The sequence below is a fragment of the Schistocerca americana genome, chromosome 9, assembly GCF_021461395.2.
Source record: "Schistocerca americana isolate TAMUIC-IGC-003095 chromosome 9, iqSchAmer2.1, whole genome shotgun sequence".
Taxonomy (NCBI): domain Eukaryota; kingdom Metazoa; phylum Arthropoda; class Insecta; order Orthoptera; family Acrididae; genus Schistocerca; species Schistocerca americana.
Window position 1 is genome coordinate 104,557,804 of NC_060127.1, and position 26,182 is coordinate 104,583,985.

A 26,182-nucleotide genomic window follows, 5' to 3' on the forward strand; every position below is an offset into this window, starting at 1 on the left:
TGGGATCCAGCACGGCGTTCCGTATTACCCTACTGAACCCACCGATTCCTTATTCTGCTAAAAGTCATTGGATCTCGACCAAAGTGAGCAGTAATGTCGCGATACGATAAACAGCAAACGCGATAGTCTACAATCCGACCTTTATCAAAGTCGGAAACGTGATGGTACGCATTTCTCCTCCTTAGACGAGGCATCCCAACAACGTTTCACCATGCGACGCCGGTCAACTGCTGTTTGTGTATGAGACATCGGTCGGAAACTTTCGTCATGTCAGCACGTTGTAGGTGTCGCCGCCGGGGTCGACCTTTCGTAAATGCTCTGAAAAGCTGATCATTTGCATATCAGAGCATCTTCTTCCTGTCGGTTAAATTTCGCGTCTGTAGCACGTCATCTTCGTGGTGTAGCAGTTTTAATGGTGTAGTAGCGTCCTGCTTGACACCGTCACGTCGTTTAAATACCTGGGCATAAGGCTGGAAAGCGATGTGAAATGGAACGAGCATGTGAGAACTGTGGTAGGGAAGGCGAATGGTCGCCTTCGGTTTATTGGGAGAATTTTAGGAAAGTGTGGTTCACCTGTAAAGGAGTACGCATATTAGCCGGCCGCTGTGGCCGTGCGGTTCTAGGCGCTTCAGTTTGGAACCGCGTGACCGCTACGGTCGCAGGTTCGAATCCTACCTCGGGCATGGAAGTGTGTAATGTCAGGTTAGTTATGTTTAAGTAGTTCTAAGTTCTATGGGACTGATGACCACAGATGCTAAGTCCCATAGTGCTCAGAGCCATTTGAACCATTTGAACCAGTACGCATATTAGGAAGCTGGTGCGACCTGTACATAAGTACTGCTCGACTGTCTGATATCCGCACCAGGTCGGATTGAAGGAAGACATCGAAGCAGTACAGAGATGGGCTGCTAGATTTACCACCGGTAGATTCCAACAACACGTAAGTGTTAACCGAGATGCTTCGGGAACTCAAACGGGAATCCCTGGACGGAGAGCGACCTTCTTTTCGACATACACTACTGAGAAAATTTAGAGAATCGGCATTTGAAGCTGACTGCCGAACGATTTTGCTGCTGCCAAGATACATTCCGCCTAAGGACCAAGAAGATCTCTCTATCTGCGACGCACGCACCGTACGCTGTTAGCGGGATAAATGTAGATGTGGAAATAGCAGATAACGATATTTTATAAGCAGTTCCTGGCATTTTCTATTGTTTTCTTGTTGTGAAATGTGAGGTTGCGTTTTGTGCAGCGTTTGTAAGTATGTCGAGTTCTAAATATTTAAGTCTCACTTAATATATTAAAGGTATTTGGAAAATTACAGAGTTTTGTTGTGAGTAAAATTCAGCATATTTTTAAAACTAGTTACATATGTGTAAATGGTTTAGCCGTACTATGCTGGTCGTGCATAGTCTTGTACCAAGAAACAAAACATTCTACCATGGAACACGTGATACTGGCATATGAATGGCATTTTTTAACGTCTTAACAATTTTCCCTGTCTTGAAGTATAAATCTGTATTAGTTACCAATAGCTTCTGTTTCAAAATATTTTTAACCTGTAACTGTTTTTTGATAATACTCTTTCTTGGATTTCCCATACTGATCATATGTGTGTGTGGTAGCTCAATAAATTGATGCTTTGACTTTTAAATACGGTATTTATAAGATTTTCTTAATCGCAACTCTTTTAATTTTGAGTAGAATATTTGTTCCTAACAAAGTGACCTTGAAGTACCCTGAACCAGTTATCACTTTTTTTAAAAATCTTACTTTTCTAGAATTTTTTTATTTCAGAAAAGAACTACGGGTCGCAGAGTGAATGCTATCATTTCAAAATGGAATCCACCTAGTCATACATGCTATAAAAATGTATGTGTCTATGTTTCACTTCTCTTTCTAAACCTACATAGGTTGCCTCTTTAGAGAAGACAACAGCAACCATCCACTTTTTACAATGCTGTTTATTTATCTAAATAGTGCCGTTACCGGTTTCGAACCGAAAGGTTCGTCTTCAGACGGCTAATTCACGTTAAGATACGTTTTACATTAGCTTTCACTTTTTGCTTTCCCAAATGATGAAATTTCCTTCGGATGATGGTGTCGCCGGACGCTGTGGGCCATGCGGTTCTAGGCGCTACAGTCTCGAACCGCGCGACCGCTCCGGTCGCAGGTTCGAATCCTGCCTCGGGCATGGATGTATGTGATGTCCTTAGGTTAGTTTGGTTTATGTAGTTCTAGGGGACTGATGACCTCAGAAGTTAAGTCCCATAGTGCTCAGAGCCATTTGAACCATTTTTGATGATGGTGTTGAAAAAACGCGCCATTACGTTCCAGTGCTGGCTGCTTGTGATCAAGCAGCGGAGACTGTTTGATGGCCTTTTTTTAAAGTGTGTGTATAGACATATAATCTGAAGCACCCATCACACACCAAGAAGTTTCGCCACATGTAAGTATGTACACAAAGGAACGTGAACTAGCCGTCTGAAGATGAACCTTTCGGTTCGAAACCGGCAAGGGCGCTATTTAAATAAATAAATAGCATTGTAAAAAACGACTGGTTGCTGTCTCTCTGTAAGAGTCAACCTGTATTTTGTACACAGCCACGGGCTCAGAATGTCAGTTTTCTACAAAATAGCGTCTTCCTAAACTACTGGATCGATATCCGCTGAACTTGACACTCATGTCACTTAGTGGAAAGAATCACTGTGCTGGTGAGAAGCGCCTGCGTTAAAGAGGGGTGGGTACGAAATAGCGGCGTAGCATACGACGCGCGACTATGCAGACTTTATTCAACCAGTAGTTGAGAATGGGAGCACTTAATGACTTGCAACAAACTTAATATGTAATTTCAAGTCTTTACGAATCTTTTGCTCGCCGACAACCATAGCTTACGGCACTTTCGCTGTTCTTGCAGTAAAAGTGCCGCAGCAGACATGACGCTTTAATTTATAAATTCTTCACTAGTAACCGTATTGGTGAAACATCTTTCAGACAGTATTCACGTATACCACTGAATGTGCCTACAAAATTACACCATTGTACGACAGATAGTTCAGGAGATAGATGCCATAAACGTTAAGCACTAGGCGAGACGCTGTGTGGCACGGATGTGGGCGCACAGCTATGTATAAATCTGTGGCTTCGTACTAAAAGGGCAAACGTCAATATTTGTCAAAACTGGTTTTATCGGTGTACGGCATATAGTTTCACATGCTCTTCATAATGTTAAAACGGCCAATGTCTAAGCCACATAGGATGACAGATACTGGGGTTTTAAGTTGTAAGCCCCAAAGTGTTTTATCAAGTTTACAATCGGCATAAAAGGGCCAATCTTGACATTGGCCTTTTTTGCTGACAGATGATTTCAACAACAGAAACAGTGCTGTGTCATTGGACTTAATTCTGGCGGGAATACACAATAATAAGAGTTGTTCCTTTAACAATTTGCTTTACCATTCGGCACATTGTTAGTGAGGAGTCTAGACAGGCTTCGTGGGCACAAACATGTTTCACAGAGGCGATAAGGAAGAGTTTGAGGAACAAACTGCACCTGAAATATCTCCGCAAACGTCATCACTTTGCCTTGAAGGTAAGTTTACTAAAATAAACTGGTATCAGGAGCATTTATCCCTAATTTTCCAACACATGACCATAAATTGACTGGTATCTCTACTTAATGCCAATCTAAAATATTATCAACCGCCTTTTTAATTTATTATATTTTTATTTTCTTTAAGGTCATCCAAGTACCAGTACAGAAGGAAATGCATCTTCGTCATCATTGGCATATGTGATTTCAAGTTCTGATGAAGATGTATTTGAAGATTCTGATGAATGTGTTCCAAGTGGTGGCGAAAGTAGTGATGAAAGCAATGATGCAGGGAATATAGCTATACGAAAGACACTTAAAAAATCTTTAAGGATTGAAGAAATTGATCTAATTCAACAGCAGCCTGGAAATGAAATAACAAAGTTCAGTGGAAGGGGGAGGAAGAAATGTCATCCACAGGATTCATCCAGAAAAAGAAAGCGAAACGAAAAATAATTGGAGAAAAATTGGAGGAAAGAATTGAAAACTTCAGGAAAGGAATATGTGACGTCGAAAGGAAAAGTTATACCTAGTAAAGTTGTGAAATCATCGTGCAAGTGCAGGAAAAATTGCGGAGGAAAAGTAAATGATGATGAGAGAGAGAAAATGTTCATAGAATACTACAAATTGTCCCCAGAAGCTCAAAATTAGTTCATAGCTAATCATATGTCTGAGGAAAAGAAACATGTGGAGCTTGTAAGGAACAAACATGAAGGAACTGCAAGCGGGCGAAAATATTCCAGGAAGTACTTTCTTTACAGTCCTTCTTTGCAGACTAAGATATAAGTATGTCAGAATGTGTTCCTTAGTACATTTTCCTTAACGCAAAAGAAGGTAAGACTAATTGGGGAGAAAAGACGGGGCTCTGAAGGAGGAGTGTGTTCTGAAGATGGATGTGGTAAACATTCTGATCATCTAAAAGTTCCATCTCACGGCACTGATTTAATAAAGGGGCACATTAAGCATGTTTCTTTCCTACAAAAGCTATTATTCTCGATCTCATTCTTCTAAAAAATATTTATCTCCAGACTTGTGTATTTCAGCAATGTACCGGCTCTGTCAAGAATTTTGTCAAACCAAAGGTATGAAGCCAAAAAGTGAAGCGTGTTATCGAAAAGTTTTTTTGACCTGTTTCAATCTTAGCTTCCACAAACTGAAGACTGAAATTTGTGCAAAATGTCCAAATACATCATAATGCTCAAGAATTGTACTGATGATGCTGAACGTTGTAAGGTCGAAGTGGAACGACAGCAACATTTGGATTTAAGCCCGGGCTGCTAACAATCAGAATGACAGTGATAAAAAGAAAGCTGAGCAGAATTCCAATGTAGTAACCCTGGCCTTTGATTTTCAGAAATGTCTACCCACTCCTTTTCTACGCTGTGGTATGGCATTTTGCAAAAGACAACTTTGGACCTTCAACTTGACCATCTATGTAAAGAGACATAAAGAACGTTCACCAGTATGTTACATTTCAAATGGAACAGTTGCAGGAAGAGGTGGCCAAGAAATAACTTCTTGTCTATTTGATTATTTGATGAAACTGGTCAACGAAATTGTTGAGGTACACCTGCACAGCGATTCGTGTACCGGACAAAACAGAAATATTTTTATTTCCATCATGTTTCTGAAAGTAGTGGAAGAATTCATGATTCACGGAAGACGTTTGGAAATCAACCATAAGTTTCATGAAGTTGGGCATACTCACTTGGAAGCTGACTCAATTCACGCAGCCATTGAGAAGGCAAAGTAGACTACAACTGTTGAAGTAGAACTGCCATGAGGCTGGGCCAAATTAATACGCATGGTTCCCCAAAAGCCACCCATAACTGCAATAGAATTGGAACAAAAGGACTTCTGCAACTTCAAAGACTTGATGAGAAGTCATTACCTGCACATGAAAATTAACACAGAATGGAATCCTATTGTTTGGAACAAGATGAAATGGATGAAGTGTCACTTAGGTATGCCAGGAATTGTCTTATACAAACACAGTTACTTCTCAGAAGAACCATTCATGATGATTGATCTGAGCAGAAAGAAAACGCGATGCTTGTCTATGCCAAAACTTGCACCTATTTGTATTGCCATCATTCTCATTTCAGAAAATAAATTAAAGAACTTAAGGGATCTCCTTCCACACATCAATGTAAGCAGTCATCCATTCTATATGCAGTTCATCAATCACCTGAGAGCCAATACAGTCAGATGAAAGAGAGAAACATATCTTACGAAGGGGAGGATGAGGATGATGATGATGATGATGGAAACGAGTGATATATTTTTCTCTCCCCTTTTACAGTATCAACCATAGTGCATGCAAATTATTTATATGATATTAAGAATTGTGAATAAAGTTTCCCCCCTGATTACGGGACAAAACAGTATTTTCATGATTTATGGTGATGAAATGTGAATTTTGGAACATGTAACAGTTGCTATCAGTTATTAAATTCTAGAGGAATGAATAAAGTGATTTAATTAATGAGTACAAGGACATATTTATCTTAAAATTACCTGTTTCTGGTTATTCAGTGTACCTGACCCTGACGTCCAAAGGACCAATGTTAAATAATTTAAGAGAGTTTGTAAGACGTCGTGGTCTCCTGACCTTCATTGCTTACATATTCCGCCCTCACAATCATATTCCGCACATCAAGACGCTTCATTCGAACTCAAACTCGATAAGATAAAATCAATGTTGTATGAATTCATGTAAACCATATGCAAATAACTAGTAAATCGCAAATGTGCACCGAGACTGAAATACTCGAGGCTGGCGTACACACACACGCATTCCAGACACAACGGCCGCAGGGGCATTTAGTTCAGGAGAGGCAAACCGCACGCCGGGGGGCCGGTCCCTTCAGAGGACGAGTCAACCTATCTACATCGGCCGGCGACTGCCCGTGGAGCAGACAGCGTTTGCCCGAGTGAAAGGGAGAACGACCTTGTGTTCGGCTTAAAAGTAAATTCTGCTACATTGTGTGGGAGTGGCCAGCCTACGCATTCTTTACACATAGCACACAGCTTCAGAGATTTTCACATGCTACAGATTTCCGGATTGGTCACCTTAAACGAAACGTCACTCTCCCGTTTTAGAAGAGCAATGCTGATTGGCAGACGATATTTCTGACACCTTGAGCTGAAGGAGTAATGGAAGAGACCGAAAGATGTACCCCTTCACGTCTGGTGTGGAGAGGGGCCGTTCCGTTGTCGCTCTTGGAGCGAGAACACGTAACGAGAGTGTGCGCTCTCGTACGTGTACTCAAAGAGCGAGGAACAAGTCTCTCCTCAGTGCTTCACTGAGAGAGCACCTCTGTCGAGAGCAAATCGGAGTGCAACTCTATATCGAGTCCTTGCGATTAAGCATTGTTCACTGTGTTGGCCGCCACACTTACTGTGCGGTGTGAATGGACAGAGTTATAGTTAAACGCCTGCGAGTGAATTTTTGAGTGGCATCGCAATGGACTGGTTATCTGATCGGTGTACCACGCCAATAGACTAGGGGCGAATAGGAGTCCTTGACTTCATCAAGGCGTAGGGAGAGTTTGATTGGCGAAGGTCAATCGAGATAGAACGAGAGTTATCTTATTTGTCACCAGCGAGCGGCGCAGACAGCAGTCATCGCAGCTTACGGTATTGTGCGCTACAGCTCTTGCGAGCCCCATATTCCCTCCACAACAGTACACTTCAGTGCATTTCACACGCGACAGCCTCGACCGTACCTAGCAACATTCTAACAGATAATTATTCAAGTTGAGTAGGCGCAGCTCTCAGCCATTCTGCCAAGTCAATAACAATCTTAAACTTTGTAAAGAAATTTCATTAGCGAATCCTATCCCTAAGAGGTAACTTCACATTCCAAAAAGAACCAAGAAATAACTTGTTCAGTTCATAACTAAAAGTGCCATTGTGATTTCTCAGAATTTTTGCAAAAATAAATAATAATTTTCGTTAGTTTCATGTTTTCCTTACACTAACTAGCACTACTCCAGTACCCAAGTATCCCACTAGTTACGTAAGAAATTTTGTGAATTTTTGTGTCATTTCCTTACAGCGGACGACTCCAGAAGACATTTATTGCTGAAAGTTTTTCAGGCATTTCTATTTAGAACGCTAGGAGCGTCTGTCTGACTTTTGTAGTAGCGTGGGGGTGGAAATTGCATCTTGCAGGAGCCACAGGGTAAAGGGTACATCTCAGATTAATCCGTTGTGCAGAATAACAGAATAGCACCCACACGCTCACGAGTTCATGATTTTAAAAAGGGCTAATGTTCTCTTAAGTCCTTTAATTTCGAAGCTGAAGGTTCTAGAAATTTATTATTTAAAAATAAGCTTTAGTTAAGATGATTTACTACAATGATAGTAACAAATAGCCCCAAATATACTGTTAATACTTGTCAGAAAATAACAGAAAATATTCGGAAGATTATAACTTAAAACTAAGATTCTTGACATTGACCCTTTTAGAACCAAGCCACAGAAATATCTGGACAACGCCGTCCCCTATAGTAGGAGAAATTCATTATTAAGTTTGTAAGTGATCTGAAGTATAAAAGGTGCGAAATCTGGTACACAGAACTGCCACCTCTGGTAGCAACAACGGCTCTAACGCGGCTGGACATCTTGCCGAACTGAGCTTGGATGACGGGACACGAATTCGTCATTGCACGCACCATCAGCTCATGCCAGAGTTCATCAACCGTAGTCGTGTGGGATGGTGGCATAGCAGTCTCTCAGCAACCCACCAGCCGATATTTTTTGAGGATGTCAGAACCGCAGAACGTGCTGGTGAGAGCAACATTTCAAAACCCTCTGTCTCGCGGTAGGTTAGGGCAGCACGGAGAACATACGGTCTTGCGTTATCTTGTTGAAATATAACATCATGGATGAGTCCACGCAGGATACAGTGGACGATGATCGGTGATCAGTTTTCGTCCAGCGCCCTGGCAGAGTTGCATGTTCAGCAGGGGAGGACGCCTCTGCATGCCTGCTTTCGGCTGGTCGGCGATGACATAATCGAGGTGTATGAGCTGCAATCTTTCTGAAACTACACACATAAAAAAAAAAAAAATTTGCAGCACCCCGGTTCCCAGAAGTCCTGAAGATAGACGTTGACTGTGGAATATTGCATCACAGACACAGTCCGTTTAACTGTTCAGAGATGTCATTAAACCTGTCCAGAGATGTAAACAACCGTGCATGAGCAGCGCCTATTAGACGGAGGGGGTCTGACAGCCAATCAGTTCCAGTCATTCCACAAGGAAGGCTGGTGTTGTCTGTAGTTCAACCATACCTAGACGGTCAATGCCGCGGTTCGATCGCGTCCGCATTGTTACTTTGTGCCAGGAACGGCTCTCAACAAGGGAAGTGTCCAGGCGTCTCGGAGTGGATCAAAGCGATGTTGTTCGGACGTGGAGGAGATACAGAGAGACAGGAACTGTCGATGACATGCCTCGCGCAGGCCACCCAAGGGCTACTACTGCAGTGGATGACCGCTGCCTACGGATTATGGCTCGGAGGAACCCTGACAGCAACGCCACCATGTTGAATAATGATTTTCGTGCAGCCACAGGATGTCGCGTTAGGTGACTGTGCGCAATGGGCTGCATGATGCGCAACTTCACTCCTGACGTCCATGTCGAGGTCCATCTTTGCAACCATGACACCAAGCAGCGCGGTACAGATGGACCCAACAACATGTCGAATGGACCGCTCAGGATTGGGATCACGTTCTCTTCACCGATGAGTGTCACAGATGCCTTCAACCAGACAATCGTCTGAGACGTGTTTGGAGGCAACTCGGTCAGGCTGAGCGGCTTAGACACACTGACCAGCGAGTGCAGCAAGGTGGAGATTCCCTGCTGTTTTGGAGTGTCGTTATGTGGGGTCAAAGTATGCCACTGGTGGTCATGCATGGAAGGCGCCATAATGGCTGTACGATATGTGAATGCCATCCTCTGACAGATAGTGAAACCATATCGGCAGCATATTGGCGAGGACTACAATTCGCGCTCCCATCGTGCACATTGTGTGAATGACTTCCTTCAGTATAACGACATCGCTCGACTAGAGTGGCTAGCATGTGCTCCAGACATGAACCCTATCCAACATGCCTGGAATAGATTGAAAAGGGCTGTTGATGGACTACGGCACCCACCAACCACTCTGAGGGATCTACGCCGAATGTCCGTTGAGGAATGGGACAATCTGGACCAAGAGTGCCTTGATGAACTTGTGGATAGTATGCCACGACGAATACAGGCATGCATCAACGCAAGAGGACTGGTATTGAGTATTAGAGGTACCGGTGTGTACAGCAATCTGGACCACTACCTCTGAAGGTCTCGCTGTATGGTAGCGCAACATGCAATGTGTGGTTTGCATGAGCAATAAAAAGGGCGGAAATGATGTTTATGTTGATCTCTATTCCAGTATTCTGTACAGGTTCCGTAACCGAGGTGATGCAAAACATTTCTTGGTGTGAGTATTTTACAGAAACTATTCAATAAAAAAATTTCATTTTTGCTTTGCTTGTAGCTTTATGTGAGGTTCGCTATGACGTGCATATTATTTCGTCAATGGTCATAGTTATTGTGAAATTTACGTGGAAGTAAGACGCTGCGCGAATTTCGAAAACGTTTGAATCACCTGTAACGAGGTTCGACAAAAATATTGTCACCATCAGGCTCGTAACGCGCAAGCAATTCGAGGCTTTATAGTGAAAAAGTTACAAAAAATTTTCGATTTAAAGTACTGGCCACTTCTGTCTCCCACCTGTCGGGCAGCTCGCGAATCCAGCGGCGGAAGAACTGGGCACCTTTTGAGGGCACCCAATTTTGCGCTTATTCGCATATCGCACAGTAGTAAACAATAGCTGCGTTACGCAGCGTGTTGGCTGTGGTAGCGAGCTGCCTGCTGATCTAGTGGTGTCGTCGGCCCCCCCCCCCCCCCTGCATAGTTTGTATTGTACTGCTGTAGATAATTATGTCGATGATATTTTTATCACTCTTATCGATCCGGATGAAGGTGTATGCGGACTCGCGGAGGAATCTCTAAACTATCTTTTACGCTCGAACTAATGGTGCCCAATCAATCAATCATTGTACCATTTGGATTAGAACTTCAATTAGTCGACTGGCACATCAAGTATGAGATTTTTCCCAAACCAATAACAATTACAATTGAAAGAAAAGAGCCCTCGGTCACTACTTTTAATGAATTAATCGTGTTTCAACACTGCTAGGAGTATCTTCCTCAGAATTTAAATCAAAGAATGGTCTATAACATGGTCACAGAATTATGACTAAAAACGTATGATACAGAGTATAAGTACAGATAAGTACAGATTGTATCATATGTTTTTAGTCATAATTCTGTGACCGTGTTATAGACCATTCTTCGATTTAAATTCTAAGGAAGACACTCCTAGCAGTGTTGAAACATGGTTAATTCGTTAAAAATAGTGACCGAGGGCTGTTTTCTTTCAGTTGTAACTAACTATTCACGGTCTCTGAACGTGCAGCCATGTACAAAAATTTTCCAACAACAATTAATGCTGTATCCATGCATCCTCGTGTCACCCCGTAGCTCATAACCACAGATTCTTTTTGTCTTTGATGAACCGAGTGGCAGATAAACCTCTAATTCACGAATCTTTAAAACTTGAAATGGATAGTTTGAAATATATCGCACACTTCAGTGGCCATAATCCCCGTCTTGTAGATAGGATACGCCACTCGAAATTAGCCAGTATGAATTATTAGCTCCACAATGCTCGTAATACGTCTGGGTGTACTTTCGTCACTTTGCCATTTGTGGGTAACATATCATATAGGTTTACAGGTCCTCTTAAGACGGATAGTGTTAGAATCTTTTGTTATACCCGGGATCGGGTTCAGTATTAGCTTACCCATAACGAACTACGCGGCAGAGGTCGTTTTGCTAATTCTGCAGTCTACAAACTGACGTGCGCCAAACGCCATCTTGCATACGAAACAGACTGGACGGAGGCTCAACACGTTTTCGTGAGAACTTACTGCGAAAAACAGTTCTTCGTTGGCGGAGCATCTAAAGGTTAGCGAGCACGCCGAACCAACAATAGATTCTTTGCAAATCCTACACATGGTGACTCTGATGGAGAAATTTTAAATAACAAAATGTTTGAAACATTCGGAAAATTTGAGTCTCAATGAGCAACTTGTCACAAAGAATAATATATTTCGTGACGCTACGATGACAGCCTTACACAATTCCCAGACGTTTCCTCTATGGCTAAGAAACCACCAGCAGGATTGTCCTTTGTCATGCGCGACAAAGACCTCGGATTTACTCTTTTGATTTTCAACCTCATACTTGTCTTGACTACTTTTAGGGCAAAACTTAACAGCTATTAATTTATTTAAACTATGTACTGCTGGCACTATCTTGTACCACTGTTTTTAATCATCCTGCAATATGTAAACGACGGAAACATTCCAGGCACAAGTAGCGCCGGCGCTTGGCGGTTACAACCAGCTGTCCATTCACGTTAAATGGTTCAAATGGCTCTGAGCACTACGGGACTTAACTTCTGAAGTCATCAGTCCCGTAGAACTTAGAACTACTTAAGCCTAACTATCCTAAGCACATCACACACATCCATGCCCGAGGCAGGATTCGAACCTGCGACCGTAGCGGTCGCGTGGTTCCAGACTGTAGCGCCTAGAACCTCTCGGCCACAACGGCCGGCCATTCAGGTTAGATCAGTAAGCGTCTTTCTGCAGCCGGCAACACGCTGCAGAGCGCAGTTATTCTTTACTATTTTGTGATATACCTGTTCACCGCAAGCCTCTCCACACACCGTTTTTTTTTTTTTTTTGATGATTTGGTGTGACTGACTGTCTAATAATTACCGGTTACGTTCTTCGTGCCCATAGATACGGGAAGCCCTGCTAGTAGATATCTGTTGATCTCGATGTCGATGAGACGGTAGACTCAATCTTCGTTCCTTCCTTTACTTATCTGTTTTGGAAGGAATTTTTTATAGAAATTTGTTTCCCTTTTCAGCTCTTCCGGTTTTATATTTGACGATTGCGATTACGCTCCGTTCAGCGTTTACGTTTAGCTAGTTCTGTTTACGCTAAGGCAAGTTATTTTCATAAGTTACTTAAGTCAGAAGTTACTTAGCAGCAGTTGGCTAGGCCCGTAGTCAAAACTTTACGTAATACATACTTTATAGTCAATTTACAGAAATTCTGAAGAAACGCTTCAGTTTCAAAATAAGTACCTGCAAAAGACACTGCCTTTTTACTTGAATACAAATTCTTTTTAGTTTTTGAGTATACTCGAAGATGTAGCTACGAATAAAGTTACCTTACAGGCGGTCAAGCACGCGTGCACCATGTGCTTCATCATGTACGCTTCTGAAGCTTGCAGTCAAAGCGCATGGGCACGTTTAACGATTTCGCATAGCATGGTGGGTAGCGTTGTGTAGGCGTGATTCGGTAATTAGACGGCCAGTCTGGAGGCTGATACCTCTGCCTCAGCGCTTATTTATGTATGTATGTATGTATAGGTGAGTGCCCCTGTCCGTGTAGAGGCGGCGCTTTCCCCGGAGGAGAGAAGAGCATCTGCCGGCACAAAAGACACACGTGACGTGTCGTGACGTTACACGCGACGCAGACAATGGCGGCAGCGGGCATATATAGGCTTGGCGAACAGACGCCGCGGTCCGTGTCTTCCTCTGGTTCAGCAGCACAGCGGGCGAACGCAGTCCTGTCCTCACCATGGCAAGTGAGTGGTCTGCGCACAGCGGCTAACTGCCTTTGGCGTTCCACAGGGTTCCATATTGTGGCCATTACGTTTTTCTGGTGTCTATTAACCACTTTTCAACAGCAACATTATTAGATAACAACTCGTTTTGTTTGCTAATGATCACGAACATTGTCACAAATAGCAAATTAAGAATAGTTTTACAAATATCGGTTAATTACATTTTCATTGATATTATTAAATGGTTAGTAGTTAATTCTTTGTCATAAAACTTTCAAAAGTCAAACTATATTTAGCTTAGGTTTTCTAAGAGCATTACTCCCACTATTTCTCTAAAATATGGCGACAAGTAGACAGAAGAGGTTAAAACTTCATAATAAATTCATTTGGGTGGAGCATACCACAGCAGTGCTGAAGTGCCGACACAAATCGTTATTTGTAACGTGGCTTCTGTCAGACATACTCATTTAAGAATGAAACGACCGGCATACTTCCTCAAATGACAAATGAGTATCTGACACATAGCAACTAATTACAGGTGCTATCCCATAGGGTTCCAGCTTAGGGCCATTACTTTTTCTTGCCTGCCGGGTGATCAAAAAGTCAGTAGAAATTTGAAAACTGAATAAATCACGGAATAATGTAGATAGAGTGGTGCAATTTGACACACATGCTTGGAATGACATGGGGTTTTATTACAACCAAAGAAATACAAAAGTTTAAAAAGTCTCCGACAGATGGCGCTTCATTTGATCAGAATAGCAATAATTAGCATAACAAAGTAAGACAAAGCAAAGATGATGTTCTTTACAGGAAATGCTCAATATGTCCACCATCATTCCTCAACAATAGCTGTAGTCGAGGAATAATGTTGTGAACAGCACTGTAAAGCATGTCCGGAGTTATGGTGATGTTGTCTTTCAGCATCCCTAGAGATGTCGGTCGATCACGATACACTTGCGACTTCAGGTAGCCCCAAAGCCAATAATCGCACGGACTGAGGTCTAGGGACCTGGGAGGCCAAGCGTGACGAAAGTGGCGGCTGAGCACACGATCACCACCAAACGACGCGCGCAAGAGATCTTTCACGCGTCTAGCAATATGGTTGGTTCTAATAAAACCCCTTGTCATTCCAAGCATGTGTGTCAATTTTTACCTCTCTATCTACATTATTCCGTGGTTTATTAATTTTTCAAATTTATACTGACTTTTTGATCACCCAGTATATTAATAACATTTTGTCAGCAACATTACCAGATACCAACTTCGTATTGTTTGCTGAAACAAACATTTCAGTAAACAACAAGCCAAGTATGGTTTTAGAAATATTGGTTACTGAAATTTTCATGTACATCAATAAATGATTCCTAGCTAATTCTTTGTCACAAGACCTTTGAAAGTCAGACATTATGCAGTTCAGGACTTGTAAGAGATTTCCTCTCACTGTGCGTGTGTACAGATAGCAGCAGGTAGAAGAGGTTGACAGTGCTAAATTGTTGTAATTACAACTTGATAATAAGTTCAGATGGGTGGAACACACTGTAGAAGTGCTTAGGCTTCTAAACAAATGTTTGTTTATAATGCAGATGTCAGACATAAGTTGTAAAAAAATAAAAAGTCTAGGTCACTTTCTCGTCAAAGTAAGTGAGTAGCAGACACATAGCAATAAATTACAATTAATGTCTCATGAGGTTACATCTTAGGGTCATTGCTTTTCCTGGCGTATATTAATGACTTTTCAGTAACAACATTACCAGAGAGAAACTTTGTTTTGTTTGATAATGATACAAATAGTTTAGCGAATAGCAAACCAAATATAGTTTTAGAAAGCTCGGATAGTGAAATTTTATGAACATCAATAAATGATTTGTAGAGAATTCTTTGTTACCAGATTTTGAAAAGTCACACTATATGCCAGCTCGAGACTTCTAAGAGGTTTACTCCCAGGAAATTTGGTGTCAAACAGATGGGAGATGTTGGCACTGCTCAATGCTTGCGAGTACAATTTCATAACAAATTCAGTTGGAACCAGCGCATCTCAGCAGTCCTGAAGTGCCCAAACAAAGCTTTATTCGTAACGTAGCTGTTGTCTGAAATAGTTTATATAATAATTACTTCCTCATCGTCACAAGTTAGTAGTCGACACATATCAACTAATTACACGTGGCGTCCAAAGAGGTTCTATCTTAGGGCCAAATTTTATTGTGTATTCACAAGTAAGATGTCCAGTTTTTGCGTTTTATTTACAGATGATACAAATATTGCAGTAAGTAGCAAATCATGTATAGTTTCAGTAAGATCGGTTAATGAAATTTTCATGTATGTCAATAAGTGGTTTTTGATTAGTTCTTTGTTACTAGACTTTAAAAAGTCATACTACACACAGTTTAGGACTTGTAAGAGGTTTCCTGCCAATATGTGTCTAAAATATGGTGAAATGAAATGTCGTGTGACTATGCTCCCGTCGGGTAGACCCTTCGCAGGGTGCAAGTCTTTCGATTTGACGCCACTTCGGCAACTTGCGCGTCGATGGGGATGAAATGATGATGATTAGGACAACACAACACCTAGTCCCTGAGTGGAGAAAATCTCCGACCCAGCCGGGAATCGAACCAGGGTCCTTAGGATTGACATTCTGTCGCGCTGACCACTCAGCAACCGGAGGCGGACTAAAATTTGGTGACAAATAGATGAAATAGGTTGACAGTGTTTAATTCGTTTGACTACAACTCGGTAATAAATTTAGTTAGGAGGAGGTACACCACAGCAGCGCTGAAGTGCCTGAACAAATATTTACTTGCAACGCACACAGACTACATAAAAGTAAAAAAGCTGACGTACTTCCTCATCATGGCAAGTGACTGCCGAAACATGGTAACTAAGTGCATGAGGTGTCCATTATGATTCCATCTTAGAGCCATTATGATTCCATCTTAGAGCCATTACTATTTCTTATATATGTTAATGAAGTTTCACCAGTATTTTAATACTTTTGTTTGCATGGCCATCTTCAGCAGCAGCTGTTAAAAATCCGTTACTATTGGTTATCCGTCTTCAGCTGACTGCAGTTTAATTGAAAGAGAATTACACCAGACGTGTTTCGCTTTTATTTATAAAGCATCTTCCGTCGTTATTCTGCAAATAGGACACATACGTATGTACCTTTTTTTGCAGAATAACCACGGAAGATGGCGAAACGCGTCTGGTGTAATTATTTTTAATTAATTTGCAGTCAGCTCAAGACGGATAACCAATAGTAACATCAGTTTTTTGTTTCCTAATGTTGCGAACAATACAATAAATAGTACAGTAAGTATAGTTTTACAAAGATCGATTAATGTAATTTTCGTGGGCATTAATAAATGGTCCCTAGCCAATTCTTCTTATAGCTAACACTTGGTTCAAGAATCATAAAAGAAGGTTGTATACATGGAAGAATCCTGGAGATACTAGAAGGTATCAGATAGATTATATAAGGGTAAGACAGAGATTTAGGAACCAGGTTTTAAATTGTAAGACATTTACAGGGGCAGATGTGGACTCTGACCACAACCTATTGGTTATGAACTGTAGATTAAAACTGAAGAAACTGCAAAAAGGTGAGAATTTAAGGAGATGGGACCTGGATAAACTGACTAAACCAGAGGTTGTACAGAGGTTCAGGGAGAGCATAAGGGAACAATTGTCAGGAATGGGGGAAAGAAATACAGTAGAAGAAGAATGGGTAGCTCTGAGGGATGAAGTAGTGAATGCAGCAGAGGATCAAGTAGGTAAAAAGACGAGGGCTAGTGGAAGTCCTTGGGTAACAGAAGAAATATTGAATTGATGAAAGGAGAAAATATAAAAACGCAGTAAATGAAGCAGGCAAAAGGGAATACAAACATCTCAAAAATGAGATCGACAGGAAGTGCAAAATGGCTAAGCAGGGATGGCTAGAGGACAAATGTAAGGATGTAGAGGCTTATCTCACTAGGGGTAAGATAGATACTGCCTACAGGAAAATTAAAGAGACCTTTGGAGAAAAGAGAGCCACCTGTATGAATATCAACAGCTCAGATGGAAACCCAGTTCTAAGCAAAGAAGGGAAAGCAGAAAGGTGGAAGGAGTATATACAGGGTCTACACAAGGGTGATGTACTTAAGGACAATATTATGGAAATCGAAGAGGATGTAGATGAAGAAGAAATGGGAGATACGATACTGCGTGAAGAGTTTGACAGAGCACTGAAAGACCTGAGTCGAAACAAGGCCCCGGGAGTATACAACATTCCATTGGAACTACTGACGGCCTTGGGAGAGCCAGTCCTGAGAAAATTCTACCATCTAATGAGCAAGATGTATGAGACAGGCGAAATACACTCAGACTTAAAGAAGAATATAATAATTCCAATCCCAAAGAAAGCAGGTGTTGACAGATGTGAAAATTACCGAACTATTAGTTTAATAAGTCACGGCTGCAAAATACTAACGCGAATTCTATACAGACGAATGGAAAAACTGGTAGAAGCCGACCTCGGCGAAGATCAGTTTGGATTCCGCAGAAATGTTGGGACACGGGAGGCAATAATGACCCTACGACTTATCTTAGAAGAAAGATTAAGGAAAGGCAAACCTACGTTTCTAGCATTTGTGGACTTAGAGAAAGCTTTTGACAGTGTTGACTGGAATACTCTCTATCAAATTCTAAAGGTGGCAGGGGTAAAATGCAGGGAGCGAAAGGCTATTTACAATCTGTACTGAAACCAGATGGCAGTTATAAAAGTCGAGGGGCATGAAAGGGAAGCAGTGGTTGGGAAGGGAGTGGGACAGGGTTGTAGCCTCTCCCCGATGTTATTCAATCTGTATATTGAACAAACAGTAAAGGAAACAGAAGAAAAATTCGGAGTAGGTATTAAAATCCATGGGGAAGAAATAAAAACCTTGAGGTTTGCCGATGACATTGTAATTCTATCAGAGACAGCAAAGGACTTGGAAGAGCAGTTGAACGGAATGGACAGTGTCTTCAAAGGAGGATATAAGATGAATATCAACAAAAGCAAAACGAGGATAATGGAATGTAGTCGAATTAAATCGGGTGATGCTGAGGGAATTAGATTGGGAAATGAGACACTTAAAGTAGTAAAGGAGTTTTGCTATTTGGGGAGTAAAATAACTGATATGGTAGAAGTAGAGAGGTAATGGCAAGGAAAGTGTTTCTGAAGAAGAGGAATTTGTTAACATCGAGTATAGATTTAAGTGTCAGGAAGTCGTTTCTGAAAGTATTTGTATGGAGTGTAGCCATGTATGGAAGTGAAACATGGACGATAAATAGTTTGGACAAGAAGAGAATAGAAGCTTTCGAAATGTGGTGCTACAGAAGAATGCTGAAGATTAGATGGGTAGATCACATAACTAATGATGAAGTATTGAATAGAATTGGGGAGAAGAGGAGTATGTGGCACAACTTGACTAGAAGAATGGACCGGTTGGTAGGGCATATTCTGAGGCATCAAGGGATCACCAATTTAGTATTGGAGGGCAGCGTGGAGGGCAAAAATCGTAGAGGGAGACCAAGAGATGAATACACTAAGCAGATTCAGAAGGATGTGGGTTGCAGTAAGTACTGGGAGATGAAGAACCTTGCACAGGATAGGGTAGCATGGAGAGCTGCATCAAACCAGTCTCAGGACTGAAGACCACAACAACAACAACATGTAAATATAAGTTCACCTTCTTTTGAGGGGTGAGTTGTTTTGATTGGCTTGATCTACAAGGCAGCTTGCACTACTTGTATAAAGACATTTTGCTCCTTTTTCTTTTACGCTTCGTAATTTACATGTTGCAAAGATTCTGCTACTGGGTAGGAACAGTGATCAAGTAAGACTGACCTTGGGGTTTTACTAAAATGTGGGAATGATGAAATAATGTTTATCTTATGCGGAGAAGTATTCCAAATTTGTAATGCACAGTTTGTAATGGAACTTTTATAAGCCTGTGTCCTTATTGATTGGACATCGTACTTTCCTTTTCATGGACTATAGAGGAAATGTGCACTCTAGTAGAGCTAAAGTGGGAATTTTACGCGCGCCCGCTGAGTAAGTGTGATTTACGAACTAGAAGCATCCCTCAACTGCCGCTGGAGTGCGTTGCGATCGCGTGTACCACGTTGGAGCTCACGTACCGTGTGCACAAATCGCATCGTTCCTGAGCGTTCAGCAGCACGTTGAACTTGGCACGCTCAACGTTAACGTTCGACAGCACGGTCCGTGTGCCGACGGCTTCGCGCCACCTTACTGGTAGGGCCTGCACGCTCGTATGGTACCACTGTACTGGTCGACGTCGAAGCCAACGTCTTGCTGGATCAGCAACCTCCCCATCACCTACGTACTGTTTCCCGCAGAGTACATCCTTCATTGCGTCAAACAGATGGAAGTTGGAAGGTGAGAGATCCGGGCTGCAGGGCGGAAGTGGAAGAGCAGTCGAATGAAGTTTTGTGAGCTCCTCCGGGGTGCGCAAACTTGTGTGAGGCCTTGCCTCGTCACGGAGAAGTCCGTTTGCATTTTTCTGGCGACGAACAAGCTGAAGTCATTCCTTGTATATCCTGTTGGTAGGACAATACACTTCAGAGTTGATCGTCCCACCATGAGGGAGGAAATCAAACAGAACAACCCCTCCAGAGTCTCAGTGGCCGACGGTGCGACTTCGAACTTTTTCTGTAGCGCCACTCCATGGATTGCCGTTTTGTTTCCGGTTTGAAGTCGTGACGTTATGTGTCATCGCCAGTGACGATATTCGACAAAGACAACGCGCAAGCATTTCCGCACAGGTGATCCTTTACTGTTTTTTATTGTGTTCTGTTAGATGGACAGCAACCCAGAAGGCACACACGAGTCAGTCAGCACTACCGACAGAGACGTCCGGTTGAGCAGCGAGGTGTTTTGACTGCGATCCGTCTGTCACCTCGAATGATATATGGATGGTACACAGGTGCTGGGTACCAATTATTGAACAATATGAAAAAAACATAAATTAGTTACAGACTAAGGTGTGCACATATAACCATCGCTATAGATATTCGACTTTAAGTTGTGACACTGTAACTGGGTTTTCTCTTTTGATGCTAGTCAATTGTCAGGATGAGCATTACTGCAAAGGGCATTTGATTCTAAAGCATTATGTCAGGGTGAAAAACACTAAATAAATTACTTTTTCTCTCTTAACAACATGTGGGCTGGGTGGGTTCTTCCTTGGCTCGGGTATGAGGTGGAATGAAACAGCATTTTTACATAAGATAACTTTTATTCAAGATTTGCACAATGGTTTCCTTACTGGACTGTTCTGGCTGGGAGAGCGGCAGCTGTGTCGTTTGCGAAGCCTCTGCTGCGTGAGCGGCGGCGTCTGATTACGCCTGGCGGTGTGTATCTCGTGTCGCCGTCTCGCCCAGTTGACTGGAAACGCGCATCGTGCTGTGGCCCGTTTAGTTATTGAGAGCGAAGTCGTGCATCCGACGGTGATACCTTGGATGTGGCGTCCCAGTGTTTCTCTTCTCTAAGCTGCCGCGTGTGTTGTGCGTCGGCCAGTGGAGCGGAGCGATGGGGGGAAGGCCAGTGTCCCGGACTCGAACAACGGACTCCAGCTTGCCAGTCTTCGCCTGTCAAATCTTCATCCCAGCTCACAGGTGACTGCTGATGTGAGGCCGTCTCCCTCCCGTCCTCACGAGTCACCTGGGTACGTAAAAATCAGTCTTCAAATACCTTCTAACTTCTGTCTTCTGGCGGCGAGGCTGCTGCTTGCTATTCCATTACAGCGGCGGACTTGGTGCTTCTGTGTTCGATGTAGTCTCTTCCTGCATGACGGTCTTCAGCTCCGAAACTGAACTGAAAACTACTGCTGTTGGGCCCACAGCATCTCGCGTATTTATCTACTTCAGTTCACTGGAGGTGAACGATGTCAAGGTCATTGCCTCTTCTGTCACATTGAGAAGCTTCTCAAAGAATCTTCTTAACGTCGGTCATTGGCTCTTGGAATGTAGGCGAGGGCCTTTGATCACATGTGACAATTGAGAAACATGTGAGACGGTTGGGCGATGCTCTGATGGCTGAATCCACAGCTCTTGGAATGTAGGCGAGGGCCTTTGATCACATGTGACAATTGAGAAACATGTGAGACGGTTGGGCGATGCCCTGATGGCTGAGTCGACAGCTCTTGGAATGTAGGCGAGGGCCTTTGATCACATGTGACAATTGAGAAACATGTGAGCCTGTTGGGCGATGCCCTGATGGCTGAATCGACAGCTCTTGGAATGTAGACAAGGGCCTTTGATCACATGTGACAACTGAGAAACATGTGAGACGGTTGGGCGATGCCCTGATGGCTCAACCGACAGCTCTTGGAATGTAGGCGAGGGCCTTTGATCACATGTGACAATTGAGAAACATGTGAGCCGGTTGGGCGATGCCCTGATGGCTGAATCGACAGCTCTTGGAATGTAGGCGAGGGCCTTTGATCACATGTGACAACTGAGAAACATGTGAGACGGTTGGGCGATGCCCTGATGGCTCAACCGACAGCTCTTGGAATGTAGGCGAGGGCCTTTGATCACATGTGACAATTGAGAAACATGTGAGCCGGTTGGGCGATGCCCTGATGGCTGAATCGACAGCTCTTGGAATGTAGGCGAGGGCCTTTGATCACATGTGACAACTGAGAAACATGTGAGACGGTTGGGCGATGCCCTGATGGCTGAATCGACAGCTCTTGGAATGTAGACAAGGGCCTTTGATCACATGTGACAACTGAGAAACATGTGAGACGGTTGGGCGATGCCCTGATGGCTGAGTCGACAGCTCTTGGAATGTAGGCGAGGGCTTTTGATCACGTGTGACAACTGAGAAACACGTGAGCCGGTCGGGCGATGCCCTGACGGCTGAATTGACAGCTTCCGCTTATGTGGGGAGGGCGATGGCTTCTCCTGAACGTGCTGACTTCACGGTCTTTGCCTCTTCTGCTCTGCCCGCTGTTTGCCAGTGTGTAACTCTTCTAAATTTTTCACTTATTTTCTAATTTCTACTTCACTACACATTGATTTCACTCATTTATTTACCAATATTAAGTACTACTCAACAACACGTTCGATATGCCTGCCATCATTGGTGGTGATGTGGCGCAGACGAATAGAGAAATTCCGCATTATCCGCTGAAGTGTCGGAATATCGATGCTATCGATGACCTCCTGAATGACTGTTTTCAGCTCAGCAATGGATACTGCGATCTTTAATACAGCCCCACAGAAAGGAGTCGCAGGTGTTCAGATCCGGAGAACACGGCGGCCAATCGAGGCCCAGGCCAGTGGCCTCTGGGTACTCCAGAGCCAGAATGCGGTCCCCAAAGTGCTCCTCCAGGGGTCGAGCTCCGTCTTGCTTGAACCACATCTTGTCGAAATCAGGGTCACTTTGGATAATGGCGACGAAATCATCTTCCATAACCTTCACGTACCGTTCGGTAGTCACCGTGCAATCAAAGAATATCGCACCAATTATCCCGTGTCTGGACATTGCACACCACACAGTCACCCGTTCAGGGTGAAGAGAAATCGCAATCACAAAATGCGGATTCTCGGTCCCCCAAACGGGCCAATTTTGCTTATTGATGAACCCGTCCACATAAAAGTGGGCTTCGTCGCTAAATCAAACCATGCATGCGCATACTAATTCGCATCATCCAACCGTGCAGATTGAACATCCTAACGCAAACCGTTCAGACGTTATGATGATTTTATTTCATATAGTTCAATGATTGTCACCCTGTACTATCCCCAAGATGGCACATGCCGCCATCGGATCAAAATCGACGTCCTCTTTCCAGGTGTACTAATTTTTTTCCCAGCTGTGTATTAGAGATAACGTGAAAGAACTCTGACTCAGTATTTAACGAGAAAACATTATTTCTAGTGACGTTAATAAAACAGAGATTAACACTTCGCTGATAGTCCTGAATGTTTGGCTCAAACATTATTGGTGATTGTTAGGACAATGGCGATAAACTGCTTTGATTATAGAATGATATTTTCACTCTGCAGCGGAGTGTGATCTGATATGAAACTTCCTGGTAGAAGTTCTCTACCTTGCCCGCGAAAGGCAAAGGTCCCGAGTTCGAGTCTCGGTCCGCCACACAGTTTTAATCTGCTTTGATTATGACTATTACTGGAAGTTTATTCCATTCTACAACTTTATGAACGCTCATATAAGCCGATTCTGTACAATTACGGAAAGTTAAGAGCACATAGAGACAGTGAAAGCAATAGAACTGTTACGTCTGATAAAGCAATTCGTACGACCTGTAATCTGGCTCGGCACTAAACAGAATCGCCGACGGCGTACGTCAGTTGGGGCTCTCTGTACAGGAAGCACGTTTTACGCAACATCTCAAGTAGCAGACAAATTTTTGTACTGTGTTTACGTGAAGGCACGCTGTCACAAACATTATAAATTGACAGTTAAATTCAATTCAAGTAGCTCAGGTCTCCCGTATCACAATACAAGGTTAGACTAATTACAGCGAATACGGAGGCGTTTCAACTGACCTTCCTCTCGCGTTTCTTACGGATCCGAACGGGAAGAAACACCAATAAGTCGTTCAGTGGTGATCATTTTCTGTGATGAACTCCTGCGAGGGTGATCAATAAATAATGCAACACATTTTTGTCTCAGCCAGGTTCGGTTGAAAAAATACTAAAATTGTTGTGGAACCTCTGTACCATCCGTATATCGCCAGACGAGTCCTGATCAGCCGCTGCTACACGGTTCCTTGTGTTGCGTCGTCACCTACGCGCTAGCACCAGTGAATCTCATCCGACAGAAACTTTTTGCGATACTCCAATAGCGCAAGTTTCTACATTTCGTCTCGTTTCTGTTAACCACGACAAGCTTTCATAACTGCACCGTGACTATACGAACACAAGGTATGACTGTACTTTCGTCGTCGTCGGCTGCAACTCCATTCCGAGTATGCACAGCTTCTTACTGCATGCAATAAGCATTTCAACACGACTGATGGGTGTGTTTCCGGTGGCTGAAAGGAGCAATGCCGGCATAATACACGCGTCCACACAAAGCTCACTGAATGGTTGGTGGAGGGCGGAGTTGTTAACTGAAGAAGCTTACTTGCTTGTCGCTTGGCGTCTTCGTGTCTGCGCCGTTCTTCTTCAAACACTTTGACAGCGTTTGATGTAGCGTTGCTCCACAGTAAATGGTACACAGCACATTCTTGCCATGTTCGTACGTTTATACCAGCCTCATTCATGATGCATTTCACCTGGTCCTTAAAACGCTTAAGAGGTGATCCCTCAGGTGTATTGGCATAGTGGAGTCCACCATAAAGGATTTGTTGGGGAAGCCTCATATCAATCACGTGATGAACACGGCCTAACCATAACAGTTGATAGGCGATGATGGTTCCCTCAATGCTGTTTAGATTCACTTTCTCGAGAAGTGCAGTGTTGGTCGCACGGTCCTCCCATTTGGTGTTCAAGATGTGTCATATGCCGTTATCCTGAAGGAAGTTATTCACAAGATGTGCACGATGGGAGCACGAATTGCCATCCGTGAAGACGAATGCCTCGCCAATATGCTGCCGATATGGTTGCACTATCGGTCAGAGGATGGCATTCGCGTATCGTACAGCCGTTACGGCGCCTTCCATGACCACCAGCGGCGTTCGTCGGCCCCACATAATGCTGCACTCGCTGGACAGTGTGTCTAAAGCGTTCAGCCTGACCGGGTTGCCTCCAAACACGTCTCCGACGATTGTCTGGTTGAAGGGATATGCGACACTCATCGGTGAAGAGAACGTGGTGCCAATCCTGAACGATCCATTCGGCATGTTGCTGGGCCCATCTGCACCGCGCTGCATGGTGTCGTTGTTGCAAAGATGACCTCGCCATGGACATCGGGAGTAACGTTGCACATCATGCACCCTATTTCACGCAGTTTGAGTTGTAACGCGACGTCCTGTGGCTGCACGAAAAGCATTATTCAACATGGTGGCGTTGCTGTCGGGGTTCTTCCGAGCCATAATCCGTAGGTAGCGGTCATCCACTGCAGTAGTAGCCCTTGGGCGGCCTGAGCGAGGCATGTCATCGACAGTTCCTGTCTCTCTGTATCTCCTCCATGTCCGAACAACATCGCTTTGGTTCACTCCGAGACGCCTGGACACTTCCCTTGTTGAGAGCCGTTCCTGGCACAAATTAACAATGCGGACGCGATCGAACCGCGGCATTGACCGTCTAGGCATGGTTGAACTACAGACAACGCGAGCCTTCCTGGTGGAATGACTAGAATTGATCGGCTGTCGGACCCCCTCCGTGTAACAGACGGTCGTTTACATCTTTGGGCGGGTTTAGTGACATCTCCGAACAGTCAAAGGGACTGTGTCTGTAATACAATATCCACAGTCAACGTTTATCTTCAGTATTTCTGGGAACTGGGGTGACGCAAAACTTTTTTTGATGTGTGTGGTAACGATCTTTTGAAAACTAGTTTCGTGACTCAAACAGAATCGAATCGTTTAGTTTTTACCACTCAGAAAATTTCATTTTCCCTCTCAGGGGGTAATTACCTCCAGGCTGCGAGATACTGTCCTAAACTATGCGTGGTAGAATGACACAATTTTGCAGCTACATAAACTGGTGTATATCTGGATACTGTCTACAAAAGACGTGGCGAATAGAGTTAGGAGAAAATAAATCATAAATTAAAACTTCATTCCTGATGCCAGAGTTTTGCATATGATCAGCTGTAATGTCTTTCCTTTCATCATTTTGTGGGGGATGTCAGCGAGGAAATGTTTCGTAAAGCTT

At 43.3% G+C, this 26,182-nt stretch overlaps 1 protein-coding gene across 1 annotated transcript in view; it reads left to right on the forward strand.

The window, feature by feature from the left end:
- The first annotated feature begins 13,321 nt into the window (after positions 1–13,321).
- The window catches only part of LOC124551292, a 139,643-nt gene continuing 126,782 nt past the window's right edge, over positions 13,322–26,182 (forward strand). The window contains exon 1 of the mRNA XM_047126297.1: positions 13,322–13,369. Coding sequence (XP_046982253.1) covers positions 13,363–13,369 — 7 coding nt within the window. The 5' untranslated portion in view covers positions 13,322–13,362. The remainder of the gene's footprint in view (positions 13,370–26,182) is intronic.